Source organism: Orycteropus afer, unplaced genomic scaffold (genome assembly GCF_000298275.1).
Source record: "Orycteropus afer afer isolate SDZICR_OR568_19922 unplaced genomic scaffold, OryAfe1.0 scaffold00666, whole genome shotgun sequence".
NCBI lineage: Eukaryota > Metazoa > Chordata > Mammalia > Tubulidentata > Orycteropodidae > Orycteropus > Orycteropus afer.
This window is the reverse complement of record NW_006922253.1, coordinates 240,304-254,682: the sequence shown is the minus strand read 5'-3', so window position 1 is coordinate 254,682 and position 14,379 is coordinate 240,304. Positions and strand designations below refer to the sequence as shown.

Below are 14,379 nucleotides of genomic sequence, written 5' to 3'. Positions count from 1 at the left end.
GATCTCTCCAAGGAGTATTTCTCCTGTTGTAAATGTTCAGCTCATATGCCTGTCTTTTCTTTGGGATTCTGCTCATTTTTGATGGCCCTCTGCATTAACCAGCGTGATGTTCTTTTTGAGAGATTGGTCTTTCCTGAAGACCAGTGCAAACTCAGACTCACTTCTAAAGAGTATTCTGGTTATATTTCTTCTAAGGCTGACCTATTTGTTCTTTTGGAAGTCCATGGTATATTCTATATTCTTTGACAACACTTTATTTTGACATTGTTGTTGTTGTTGTTATGTGCCTTCGAGTCAGCCCTGACTCATAGCGACCCCTCCTTGGGTTTCCGAGGCAGTATCACTACAGAAGTAGGATTGCCCAACCTTCCTTCCAAGGAGTGGCTGATGGGTTTGAACCACCAGCCATCTGGTAAGCAGTCAAGTGCCTTAGCCACTAGTCTATGCCAAACACATCAGTTCTTCTGTCTTCCTTTTTCAGTGTTCAACTTTCACATGCTTATAAGGCCATGGAAAAGACCATGGTTGGGACAAAATCATCTTAGTCACAATGTGACATTTTTGCTATTTAAAACTTTAAAGAAGTAGCATGAGAGGAGGAAGAGGCTTAGTAACCAGTGGCGACATGCTGTGGAAGCACCCAGACAGTAAGTGATAGCACAGAGCCATTAGCCACAGTAGTACCTTGGGAACCAATGTGGTCTCTGCAAGTGACCCAGCTATGGCATTAGCAAGGGGAGAACAGGGCAGAGAGTAGTTGGTTCCAGTAGGTGACATTATGGCTGAGAAGATGAATCCTAAGCAGCTGAACCAGTGGAATGAACGGCTGAACAGCTACAAGCAGCTGTTCAAGTCCCAGGTCAAGATTCTCTGCAAGAAAGCTAAAGAAATACTGACAAAAGAATTCAATGTGTAAAATGTTGGAGGTCCAGTAACTGTCTGTGGACAAGTGCATGGGAAACTTCATGATCTCGTGGAATATTTTAGAATTGGTGGCATATCACCACATTCAAATCACTTGTTTATAGGATATTATGTTGACAGAGGACATTAATCAGTTGAAACAGTTACACTGCTTGTAGTTCTTAAAGTTCATTACAATGAATACAGCACCATTCTTTTAGGGAATCATGAAAGAGGACACATCACACAAGTATATGGTTTCTGTGATGAATATTTAAGGAAATGTGGGTATGCAAATGTGTGGAAACATTTTGCAGAGCATTTTGACCATCTCCCTCTCACTGCCTTGGCAGTTGGGCAGATCTGTCTGCATGGACATCCTTCACCACCCATTGATTCAATGGATCACAGCACAGCACTTGATTATCTACAAGATGCTCCCCGTGAGGACCCATTCTGTGACTTTCACATACAGATGACCAAGATGACTGAAGTATAGTTCCTCAAGGTGTAAAAGGGGTTGTATGAAGGGGGTTGATCCTCAGTGGGTTCAAGGCAGCACTTACACTAAGGGCTAAGAGACTGATGTCATGACCTGGAGCCATGATCTACAACATGGATTTACTGAGACTTACTTACAAGGAGTCAGGGGTGGCAATCTGGATGGACAAGAGAGACAAAAAACAAAAGCCACATCTCCTTAAAGCTACAGGCAATATTAAACCGAAGTACACAAAAGGGGCACCCTACTAGGCTTACGGGAGCTCTGGTGGTGTAGTGCCTAAAGCTTCTGACTGTTAACCAGAAGGCTGGTAGTTCAAACCCATGAGCCACTCCTCAGAAGGAAGGTTGGGCGATATACTTCCATAGGGTCACTATGAGTAGGATCCGACTCTACGGCAGTGTGCTGGGTATTAGGCTTACATGACCTTTGATTCTCATTTCTGGACACCCACATTCCAGGAAGAAGAGCTTTGGGTCCAGATGTCCATGTCAATCTCTTGGTGCTGTTTCAGGATGTGGCTTTCAGCCCATCATGCTGGCAATCACAATAGGAGGCAGGCTGATAAGTCCTGATAGTGTAGTTATCAAGATCTTTACCATCTGTAGGTATGCACAGTTCACCCTACACTTCACCCCTGCTTACCCTGAGGTGGCCCTTACAATTTTATTGCACCAGTCTTCTGTGATATCCCTTGAGCCAGGGTAGTAGAGGTGCATGGCATTCACACACCACAAATACAAAATAAGCAACAGCAACATATCACAATAAAAATACAAAATCCAAGGAAGAATAAAAATGTATAACAAAAAGAGGCAGGGAGAGATTGAAGCCACTTCAGGAAGCTTCTGTTTGACCAGTGGAAGAGAGCACTTAATGCAGTGGCATTAGCAGGGTCAACCAGAGACAGCAGAACTGTTGAGGAGGACAAAGGCAGCTCCCCACAAACCCAGCAATTGCTGTGGTATGGAGCTCAGCTACAGTTTTGTCCCAATCAGTGAACAGGTTAGGGGTCACTCACTTATTCATGAAAGGACAGCTCTTTAGTAGACACTAGTACAGGAAGGCTGTGTCCATCCAACAAGAGACATGATACCTGAGGGGATGAATCAGGACCATTCCAGCTTTTGGAGCTGGTTTGCAACATCACACTCACTGCCCTACAGGTGCAGTTCTGGAAGGGAGAGTTGAGGAGAGCAAGGAGGGGATTATAATACTCCAAAGAGACAATAATAACATTCTCTTGGACCTAGGTGGACTCAGATTATGCACATGTGTGGTTTTGGGTGGTTGGGTGTAAAAATAGTGAGATCTTTATACTCTGCTCTAGGCCTAAGCCCCATGGTGAGGAAAAGGCAAACCAACAGGGTCCTGTTTGCCAAATCCAAGGTAGATTGACCACAGTGTCTCCTGTGACTAAGTCCTGTGGTAAGGGCAAAAGCAAGTTACCCTGTGTTCTTGTTTGGGGTAGCCCTATATCTACTTCAAAGTGTGCTTGCACCCAGATGTGTAGGGTAGTGTCTGGTTGCTGAGTCAAGATTGCATATGTACTTGGATGGCTATGCTGCTCAAATTAATGTAAGGCACAAATGACATCTGGAAGTCCCTTAGTCCATCCTGTGAATGACTGAGTTTCTTGTCTGAACTGCTTTTCAACAAGCCATTCATTTTTCCCCTCAGGCTTGCAGCAATGGGATTATATGACAAATGGAAGTGCCAGTATATTTCATTCTGGTCTGCCCAGTTGTGCACTTCATGTCCTGTGAAGTGAGTTCCTTGATCTCTGTCTATGTCTGTAGTAGTCCCGTAGTCAGCATAGAGATGTCTGAGACCACAAATAATGGCCTTGTGAGTGTCTCTCTGGCCAGGATAGGTTTGTAGCAGCCTTGTCATGGTGTCCACACAAGTCAGAGCATATTAACTGCCCTCTGACATAGGCATAGGTCCTGTGTAATCCACTTGCCATCATTGGGCAGGTTCAGTCATTCACAGTACGGACCCAGGATTATAGGAAGGCACACAGGCACGTTCTAAGGAACATTGAACTGGCACAGTTATTTCAAGCTTCAAGTACACCTCTATATAACAGGGACAGATACAGGCATTTGTGTCCTGCACATAGAATTCATTGTCCCTTATACCTCCCTTTTTTCTAGAGCAACCAAGGCTGCTCTGTCCTGTACAGGGAAGTCTTCCACTGCCCTTCTTCTGACAAGGGCATCTGTTTTGGGGTTCCCCAGTGGTGTGTTGGGTTTAAATCTCAGTTCTGTCACATACTCAGTTTAAGCCTGGATAAATTATTTAAACTCATAGTGCTTGACTTCCCTCACCTTCAAATTGGGCATATCCCACAGGTAAACATTTTCAATATAGGACCTTGGGTATAGAACTCAATAGTTAGTTACCATATTTATAAATGACAGTGTGCTTTATATATAACAAGGATGGGATATTTGTTGAAAATAATTAGAAAATGGACTCCAAGTTCTGGGTACAGCCTGATGGCCACCCCAGTGCAGTACATGATTTCAGGAGCTCCTGGGCAGTGCACATGGTTGATGGATGCTTCCCATCCATCAACACACATCTCACATGAAGGCCTGGAGATCTGCTTCTGGAAGGTCATATCCTTGAATACCCTATGGAACAATTCTCCTCTGCACATATGAGCGACCATGAGTGGGAATCCTTATAAAAGCAACTGTTTTTCTTTCTTTCTTTCTTTCTTCTTTTCTTCCTTCCTTCCTTCCTTTTTTCCTTCCTTCGTTCATTCCTTCCTTCCTTCCTTTTTTTTTTCTTTCTTTCTTCTATTAGTAGATGATTTCTATCCCTTGTCATAAATGCCATTCTCTAATGACATTAGGGACAGTAGGAGGAAGAGATAAGTATTTGGTTGCAATTTTGGCAAAGGTTCCTAAAATTAATTACTCTTCCCTGAGGAACTAGAGAAGACATATGCTATCCATTTGAATAAAACAGCATCTCAAGCTCGCGAAACCCGAAGGAGATGAGAAAGGAAGGCTACATGGATATCTGGATGGAGAGTCACAACAGCAGTGCCTCTGTCTGACACAGCCTGAGGCCAGACGTAGAATTCTTATGCAAGGTGGGAGAAAGATTCTTAAGTCCAAAAGAACCATATTAAGTGGCTTTGGACATATATGAGCATAGGCCCTGTGAGAAAAGCTCAGCAGGATTGGCTTTAGGGAATTTCTCATCCAGAGGACTTTTAATCATCTGCTGGTGTCTTGTTCCTTGCACTTGCTTTTCTAGGTTAAAAAAAAAAAAAAGACTGTCATGTTCTTAGAGTCCTTCTCAAAGCTTTCAGACCAAATTCTATATAAATAGCCCCGAAGACATCCATGAGTCCCATATAAATGGGAACTGGTAGAACAGCTGAACTTCCCTCCACCCCCTCCAAAGCTTAAATTATTTTTAAACAGTAAGGCTGCTTATGTGTAGTGTCTTGGAAAGTACGTTATCTGAAGAAGCTCCTGCAGGGTGAGAAGTCACACACACCAGATAGGGTGAAAATTGAGATGTTGGAGAACCATAAGTTTACTCTTTTTTTATATACTTCAGGTTTTTATTTTCTCAAAAGAATTCGAACATCAGTTCAGTAAATTAACAGGATCTTGCCTCAGGCTGTACGCACTCCAGATTGAAGAAAACCACAATAGAGTTATTTTAAGAACTGATGAGTCAACTAAAAGCTGTCTGATGACACATCAGTAGCATATAACCCTCTGTATTGGGTTCCATCTGAGCTCTAATAAAATGACCACTTTCTCCCGACCAGTCTGTATGTAAGTACAACTACTACTCATTCATTGTCAATATTCTTCTTCAATACTGATTATAATTTCCACAGGTGAGCTTGATGAAAACTATGGATTTCACATCTGGAATATTATTATATATTTACTTCTTGAAAAGTAAATCTTTTAAAACAATTATCTGTCTCCTCTGATCCCTCTCTGTTTCTCTTCTCTTTCTTTGTTTCATCTTTTCTGTATTTCCTCCTCTGTCTTCTTTCTGTTTGTTCCTCTTTTCCTCCTCTTCACTCTTTCCCTCTCCTCTCCTATTCCCTTCTCTTGCTCCCCCTACTCCCTTCCCTTGGCTCCCTTTGTACAAATGCTTTCTGATGCCTAATATTAGGCACATGACAGATATTAAAGAAAAATACATCATAAAACCAGTACGGTATGGTGTTCTACAAATCATTTCTTTGAATAGTGAGCAGATCTTAATGAGCACTCCACGTTAAGTCATGAGGTAAGTTTGACAGGATTATATTATCTCTGTTTGGGATGTGGCTTTAGAAAGTGAATTTAGGAAATGAATAAAGAGAAATAGCAAAAACAGGAAAGAAAAAGAAGCAATTATTAAAATTTTATTTTAAATATTCTCTTAGTAGTTTTCCTCACTTTCTTAGCTTAAGTTGTAGACTCATTACTTTTGGAGATATTCAGAGACATCTTCTATGTTTTCACTCCCCCAAGAACAGTAAAATCATATAACAAGAACTTTAGTAAGTTTACAACAATCGTGTCTTCACAACAGTCTTAAATATAGATACATTTAGATTTCCTTTTACAGGTAGAGAAATTGAAGTACAAAATAAATTGATGTTATATGATGAATAAGGAGTACATCCAGGACTCCAAACTATGTCTCCACATTTTAAGCCCATTTAATTTATCTGCTCTCCCATGGATTTCAACCTTTCTGTTTACCTTCTTCCTTTCCTGTTTTCTTTATCTTTTGCCTCTTTTTCCCTCACCCTCTCCCAGCAGATTCTTTGGGAGTGCTTACTTTATAACAAGCACTTGGTGAGACACAAGTAGCTAAAAGCAAGTATCTGTAGTTATAAGACTTGATCACACATCATTCCCATATAAATGCCTACATAAAGAAAACAGTAGTGTCAATTTTCCCCAACCAATGTAATTTAATAAAATTTTGTGAAATTTTGTCATTGGTGAAATACAACATAATATCAATTTAGTTCCATTTTTCCAATATCTCCTGGGATTGCTTTGGAAATAATCCCTGAGTCTGTATTCATTCCATTATTTGCTGCAGACAGACAGCTTCATTTATAGGAAGGAAATTTTATTTTTTTTTGTGGTAAATATAGACATAACAGAACATTTGCCATTTCATCAGCCTTCACGTGTACAATGCAGTGACTGCTGGTCAACCATCACCATGAGCAGACTCAGACTTTTCCATCACCCCTGACAGAAGCTCCCTGGCCCCAAGCACTGTGCTTTGTTTCCCCCTTTCTCCCACTCACTGCTGGTCATCACAATTAACTTTGATCTCTACACATTTTCTTATTCCAGATGTTTCATCTAAGGGCAGTCATACAAAGTCGTGCTTTTGTGACTGACTTATTTCACTCAACATACTGTTTTCAAAGTTCCTTCATGCTGTAGTGTGTGTGTCAGGATACATTTCTCTTTATGGCTGAGTGAAGTTCCATTATATGTACGGCCAACTATTAAAATCCCAAATATTAATAACTTTTCCTTTAATAAATATTATCAGTGTGAAAAATAAATAAATAATGGGTAGAACTATAAGAGTGGTAAGGCAGGATATCGGTTTGTAACACTGGGGAGCATAGGAGGTGGCTATTGCTACTGACTCCTATCCCCAAGACTGAGAGAAACTAGCAGTGCTGTCTCCTACATTTGGGGAAGGAAAAAGCTCCCAGGGTGGCAAAGTAGGAAAAAGAAGAAGGACTCATGAGAAAAGAGATTGAAAAAATCTCTATATGTCTTTTTATACGATAGATCAATGTTTGCTTTCTCTCTGAAAAATATGCCTGGCAACTTTGAAGAAAAAACATGCATGTCTGGGTATTGGTCAATGTGCTACATACATTTTCATATCATGGATGGGCTTTTGCAACATGATGCATACTAGAATAGTATACATTTCTAATTTAAAAGTTAACCATTATAATATTACAATATTATAAACAAAACAGGAAGCTATAAAGAGCAAAATAAATATCACTTATAGGGTCAACTATAGAATATAAAAAAATAAAACTGTTGATATGGCTATGCATTTGTATCTGTCTTCTGTAAAACTAGGCATAATAAGGTGCCCCAAGGGTATCTTTATTCCTTAAGGAAAATGATCTGTGCTGTGGATGATTATACTTACTTTCAGGGACATCAACTGTCACTTGAACTGAAGTGATTGGAAGGATGGGTAATGTGACAGAATTCATCTTCCTGGGCCTGACTCATAACATGGAGCTTCAAAAACTTTTCTTTGCTGTGTTTTTAATTGTCTACTTGGCCACCCTGGCAGGCAACCTGCTCATCATGATCACCATCAGCACCAACAGGGAATTAGGGTCCCCCATGTACTTCTTCCTGTCTTGCTTATCCTTTATAGATAGTTGCTATTCTTCATCCATGACCCCCAAAATGCTAGCTGACACTCTCACTATGAGAAAAACCATCTCTTTCAGGGGATGCATGACTCAAGTCTTTGTTGAGCATTTTTTTGGTGCTACTGAGATCATCCTGCTGACGGTGATGGCCTATGACCGCTATGTGGCCATCTGCAAACCCCTGCACTACATGACCCTTATGAACCACAGGATGTGTGGTCTTCTGGTGGGAGTAGCCTGGGCTGGAGGTGTTGTCCACGCAACCATACAGATCCTTTTCTTAGTATGGCTGCCCTTCTGTGGTCCAAATATCATAGACCACTTCATGTGTGACTTGAACCCTTTGTTGAAACTTGTCTGCATGGACACTCAAACTCTTGGTCTCTTTGTTGCTGCCAACAGTGGATTCATATGCTTGTTGAACTTCCTTCTCTTGATGGTGTCCTATGTGGTCATCCTGCACTCCCTAAAGAACCATAGCTTAGAGGGGAGGCGCAAAGCTCTCTCCACCTGTGTCTCTCACATCACAGTGGTTGTCTTCTGCTTCGTGCCTTGCATATTTGTGTATCTGCGCCCAGTGACTACCTTCTCCATTGATAAAGCTGTGGCTGTCTTTTATATCATAATCACTCCCGTGTTAAACCCCTTAATCTACACTCTCAGAAATGCAGAGGTGAAAAATGCTATGAAGAAGCTCTGTGGTCAAAAAAGTGACTTCAACTGAGAAATAATTGCACCAAGATAAAATGACTTTATTCTTCAAATGGTGAAGAGAGAAGAAGATAATTTACATGATTTAGGTTAAGTGAAAACTGATTTGTCAAAAGTACTTTGATATCGGCATGTATGTCCTTTGAGAATAAAAAAAGTGCAGATAGAAAATTATTTATCATGGTGAGAATATCTCATTTAGATTTATTTATTTTCTATCTGAGTATTGACCTGTAAAATACTGACAGCATTCTATTTGGTCTTGTTAAAAAGCATATTTCTCATTTGACATGGCTCTACAAATTCCAATTTAGCAGAGTGTTGTTGTATTTATAAATCCATATTTTAAACAAATTATCCAGATATTTCTGAAGCCAGTGATCTATTCACATTCTTTGAATCATAATGCTACAGATTATGTTCACAACTTCTGTATCCAAAAAGAAAGGTTCAGTATTTCTTGTTGATGCACTATTTGGATGAAAACCTACTGTTATCTTAATGAGTTATTTACATCGACAGATTATTTTGTCACTATTTTGCTATATGTAGCAGATATTATATTTCATTTCTCGTATGCATATTTTGGGGGAATGAGTGATAAGGTTTATTTGTTGTTGTTGTTGTTATTTCCCATGACATAACATTGAAGAGTATAATGTCTGTGTAAGGCAGCCTTGAGTTTAAATATAAGTTTTTCCACTTACAGAGAGTACTTTGTTATCGTGGCCTCTTCAGGATTCAGTTAAAGGGAATGAGAGGTATTATCTGGGTAAAAGAAAATAAACCATGTAACTCCAACAGAGTTCCTTGTAAAAAGCTCTTAGTAGGCAGTAAGTGCTTAATAAATATTTATTATTATACGCATCCCTTATTGCTGGAGTGAGTCTAATTGTAATAGAACTACTTAACTGGTTCAAAGTGTTATTTTAATTTTCTTTGAGCTTTAGAAGATGTGCTCCACTTTTTCTCTGTCCATGCTACAAAGAAGAATACTAAAAAAGCTGACGGCACAGACCAACAACAACAACCTAAAGTATTGGGGCCAATATATATTGAGTGCTTTTAACAATGCCTTGTTGTTGTTTTTATGTGCCTTCGAGTCAGACCTGACTCATAGCGACCCCTCCTTCGGTTTCCAAAGCAGTATCACTACGGAAGTAGATTGCCCCATCTTCCTTCCCAGGAGTGGCTGGTGGGTTTGAACCGCCAGCCTTCGGGTTAGCAGTCAAGTGCCTTAGCCACTATGCTACCAGAGCTCCCTTAACAACAACAATGCCTAGCACCTAGTAAACCTCATAAAATTAATTTTTAAAAGGAAAAGTATTGACGACTGCTAACCAACTCCCAGTTGGGGCAGATTTGGGTTGGTATCTCCTACAAGTAGCAGAACCCTCATTCATCTGGGTCAGGATCTTTGTGTATCTTGCCTTAGTCCCTATCTCCTTAGATCAAAAGTTACTTTCATATATGAATAGCCTGTCTCACGTAGTTTTTGCTTTTGTTTTGGTTTCCTTTTTCACGTGAACTTCATGCATTTATATACTGACATTAAAGGTCCTTATTTAGCCCCTGCAAGTCCTGTAAGCCTCCAAGTTTCAGATGGTTTTGAAGCCTTTGGAGCTCTGGAGTCCACAGAGCTAGAATGGGTCCATCTCACTAATTAATGTAACACTACATGTGTCTTTCAGAATCTTATTTTAATCTAGTTTATAAGTATAATGGAATGTTAGTACTATTTCATTTTAAGCAGTACATGATATAATGTCTGAAAAATATTCAAGACAGTGCCTGATACTCAAAGAAACAGATGGTATAGGTGTCTATGCTGATGAGATTCAAAAGAGACTAAGTCCCACCCTTAATAAATGTCACTGTGTCTATTACCTCCTTCACCTCTTCATAAATATCCCATTACATTTTGACTTCTTAAGAAACTATATGGATTAATTTTGGTATTCAGTTGTACGTAGGTATTCAATAAGGAGACAATGAGGAACTTTCAGAATTCTGAGAGTAAATCCAGTAGAATTAATATAAGACAGAGGAAATTAACACTTGGAAAAATCCAGAGGTGAAAAATGCTATGAAGAAACTCTTAAAATTCTGAACATATTTCAAATAAACATTAGCTTAATATTTTTAGTGGCAATAAGGAAGCTGTAACATAATAGCTAGTACCTGTAGCAAAGCTATTATTTGTTTACTACAATGTGGCAAGAACTATGAAGACATTGTCTTATTTAATTCTCAAGAGAGCCCTTTGAAAGTAGATCATTCTATTCCTGTTTTCAGAAGAATCACCGGAAGCTTGGATAATTTCAATAGCTCACTCAAGGTCACAGAGCTAGTAAATGCCTGATGTCGGATTTAAACTCATGTAATTTGTCTCAGAAGCTACATTTTTAGTGGAGAGACATAGGCAATACATAACTAAACATAATCAAGATAAATTCAGAGAATGAAAAGTGTTATTTTTTTTTTGTTAAAATGTTAAGCGAATAATGTGATTAAAAAAATGACTGAGTGAGGCAAGGAGCACTTTAGTTTGGGTGTTCAAAGAAGACTCATGATTTCTAGGGATGTGAGACAATGAGCTGAAGGACATGATGAAAACCGTTAAAGAGATGTTTCTTCCATTGGGATGGGGCATCGTATTTGACAGGAATGAGTGTGATTATGTGCTGTCCTATATTCTGACTTGCAGATCAACAACCAGCTTAACTGCAAGCATAATGATTTATCTCTAAATTAAAATCAGAATGATGATACATAAAAAGTATACTCAGTGAGCCATCTCCACTGAGAAGACTTTATGTCCTTTATGGCTGTCACTCTCTTTGGTGAACTCTTTGGTGCACTCTTAGGCATTTATATTAAAATTTATATGATATAATTTATATTAAATTCATATTAGAATTAAATATTAGGTCTTAGTGCTCTTTTCTTGTGATAACTTTGTTTGGTTTTAGTAAAACTGATGTCATAGTATTACTTAGGGATTATTCCTACCTCTGATATTATTTGAGAAGAGTTTCAGAAAGATTGGTATTAAATAACATTTAAATGTTTGGTAGAATTCACTGGTTATCCCATTTGGACCTGGGATTTTCTTTGTTGGAGGTTTTTGGTTGTTTGTTTATTTGTTTTAATTTTGTGTTTTATTTCTGATTAATTTCTGAATTTGTTATGGTCCTATTCAGATTTGCACTTCTTCGTGAGCTGGTTTTGAAAGTTTGGGGAATTTCTTCATGTCATCTCTGTTATCTAATCTATGTAATTGTCCATTGCTGTTTTATTTGCTGTCAAGTGTGTTGCTACATATGGAGACCTTATGTATAACAGAACAGAACATTGTCATATATCAGGATTCTTATTATGTTTGAGTTCATAGTTGAAGCTATTATATTGATCCATCTTATTAAGGATTCCACTCTCCTTTTTTTTTTTTTTTTCTTCTCTTTTAATTTTTATTGTGATTTGGTGAAAGTTTATAGAGCAAATTCACTTTCCATACAGCAGCTCACATACACTTTATCTCATGATATTGACTACAATTCCCCACAATGCAACAGCTCCCCTCCTACTTTCTCCCCATAGTTACCTCTTCCCTGTGTCCTTCCTTCTCATGCACTCCTGCCCCATGAGCTGTCTCCCTGTGCATATGCAGCCCTTCTATTCTCCCATGATTAATCTCCCCAAGGAGTATTTCTCCCTGTTGTAAATGTTCAGCTCATATGCCTGTCTTTTCTTTGGGAGTCTGCTCATTTTTGATGGCCCTCTGCTTTAACCAGCATGATGTTCTTTTTGAGAGATTGGTCTTTCCTGAAGACGAGTGCAAAGTCAGAGTCAAAGCATTACCATCCTCACTCTAAAGAGTATTCTGATTATATTTCTTCTAATGCTGACTTCTTTGTTCTTTTGGCAGTCCATGGTATATTTGATATTCTTTGACAACACTTTATTTTGGCATTAGTCTTTGCCAAACACATCTCCAGTTCTTCTGTCTCCCTTCTTCGGTGTTCAACTTTCGCATGCTTATAAGGTTATGGAAAAGACCATGGTTGGGACAAAATCACCTTAGTCACAATGTGACATTTTTGCTATTTAAAACTTTAAAGAAGGAGCATGGGAGGAAGAGGAGGCTTAGTGACCAGCAGTGACATGCTGTAGAGGCACCCTAAGTGCTAGCACAGAGCCATTAGCCACAGTAGTACCTTGGGAACCAATGTGGTCTCTGCAAGTGACCCAGCTATGGCATTAGCAAGGGGAGAGCAGGGCAGAGAGTAGTCGGTTCCAGTAGGTGACATTATGGCTGAGAAGATGAATCCTAAGCAGCTGAACCAGTGGAATGAACGGCTGAACAGCTACAAGCAGCTTTTCAAGTCCCAGGTCAAGATCCTCTGCAAGAAAGCTAAAGAAATACTGACAAAAGAATTCAATGTGTGAAATGTTGGAGGTCTAGTAACTGTCTGTGGAGAAGTGCATGGGAAACTTCATGATCTCATGGAATATTTTAGAACTGGTGGCATATCACCACATACAAATTATTTGTTTATAGGATATTATGTTGACAGAGGACATTAATCAGTTGAAACGGTTACACTGCTTGTATCTCTTAAGGTTCATTACAATGAATACAACACCATTCTTTGAGGGAATCATGAAATTCATGAGGACAGATCACACAAGTATATGGTCTCTATGATGAATATTTAAGGAAATGTGGATATGCACATGTGTGGAAATATTTTACAGAGCATTTTGACCATCTCCCTCTCACTGCCTTGGCAGTTGGGCAGATCTTCTCTCTGCATGGACATCCTTCACCATCCATCGATTCAATGGATCACAGCACTGCACTAGATTATCTACAAGATACTCCCCATGAGGGCCAATTCTGTGACTTTCAGATACAGATGACCAAGATGACTGAAGTATAGTTCCTCAATGTGTAAAAGGGGCTGTATGAAGGGGGTTGATCCTCAGTGGGTTCAAGGCAGCACTTACAGTAAGGGCCAAGAGACTGAAGTTATGACCTGGAGCCATGATCTACAATATGGATTTATTGAGACTTACTTACAAGGAGTCCAGGGGTGGCAATTTGGATGGACAAGAGAGACAAAAAACAAAAGCCACATCTCCTTAAAGCTACAGGCAATTTTTAAATCAAAGGACCCAAAAGGGATACCCTACTAGGCTTACGGAACCTCTGGTGACATAGTGCCTAAGGGTTCTGACTATTAACCAGAAGGCTGGCAGTTCAAACCCATGAGCCACTCCTCTGAAGGAAGGTTAAGCAATATACTTCCTTAGAGTGGCTATGAGTGGCATCTGACTCTACGGCACTGTGCTGGGTACTAGTTTCACATGCCCTTGATTCTCATTTATGTATACCAACATTCCAGGAAGAAGAGCTTTAAGTCCAGATGTCCATGTCAATCTCTTGGTGCTGTTTCAAGACATGACTTTCCGTCCATCATGCTGGAAAACACAATAGAAGGAGGCAGGCTGATAAGTCCTGATAGTGTAGTTATCAAGATCTTTCCCACCTGTAGGTATGCACAAAGTTTACCCTACACTTCACCCCTGCTTACCCTGAGACGGCCCTTAAAATCTTATTGCACCAGTCTTCTGTGATATCCTATGAGGTAGCAGAGGTGCATGGCATTCACACACCACAAATACAAAATAAGCAACAGCAACATATCATAATAAAAATATAAAATCCAGAGGCGGGACAAGATGGCGGACTAGGCAGAAGGACTGCACAGACCCTCTTCAACAAAGAAAAGGGAAACCAATTAACACAGACACAGAAGATAATCTTGGACCCCTGAGCCTTGAA

The 14,379-nt window shown here is 39.6% G+C and overlaps 1 protein-coding gene and 2 pseudogenes across 1 annotated transcript; all 3 read left to right on the top strand.

Moving 5' to 3' along the window:
* Window positions 1-778: 778 nt before the first annotated feature.
* Window positions 779-1,402, top strand: LOC103210896 (annotated as a pseudogene).
* Window positions 1,403-7,623: 6,221 nt separating this feature from the next.
* On the top strand, window positions 7,624-8,544 carry LOC103210895 (olfactory receptor 4C12-like). Its single transcript, XM_007956809.2, has one exon. The coding sequence runs from the start codon at window positions 7,630-7,632 to the stop codon at window positions 8,542-8,544; it is 915 nt and encodes a 304-aa protein (XP_007955000.1). The 5' UTR covers window positions 7,624-7,629.
* Window positions 8,545-12,842: 4,298 nt separating this feature from the next.
* On the top strand, window positions 12,843-13,474 carry LOC103210894 (annotated as a pseudogene).
* The last annotated feature ends 905 nt before the right edge of the window (window positions 13,475-14,379 follow it).

Excerpts from the sequence above, each read along its gene's own strand:
- LOC103210895 (XM_007956809.2), top strand. The coding sequence starts at position 7,630 with ATGGGTAATGTGACAGAATTCATCTTCCTGGGCCTGACTCATAACATG.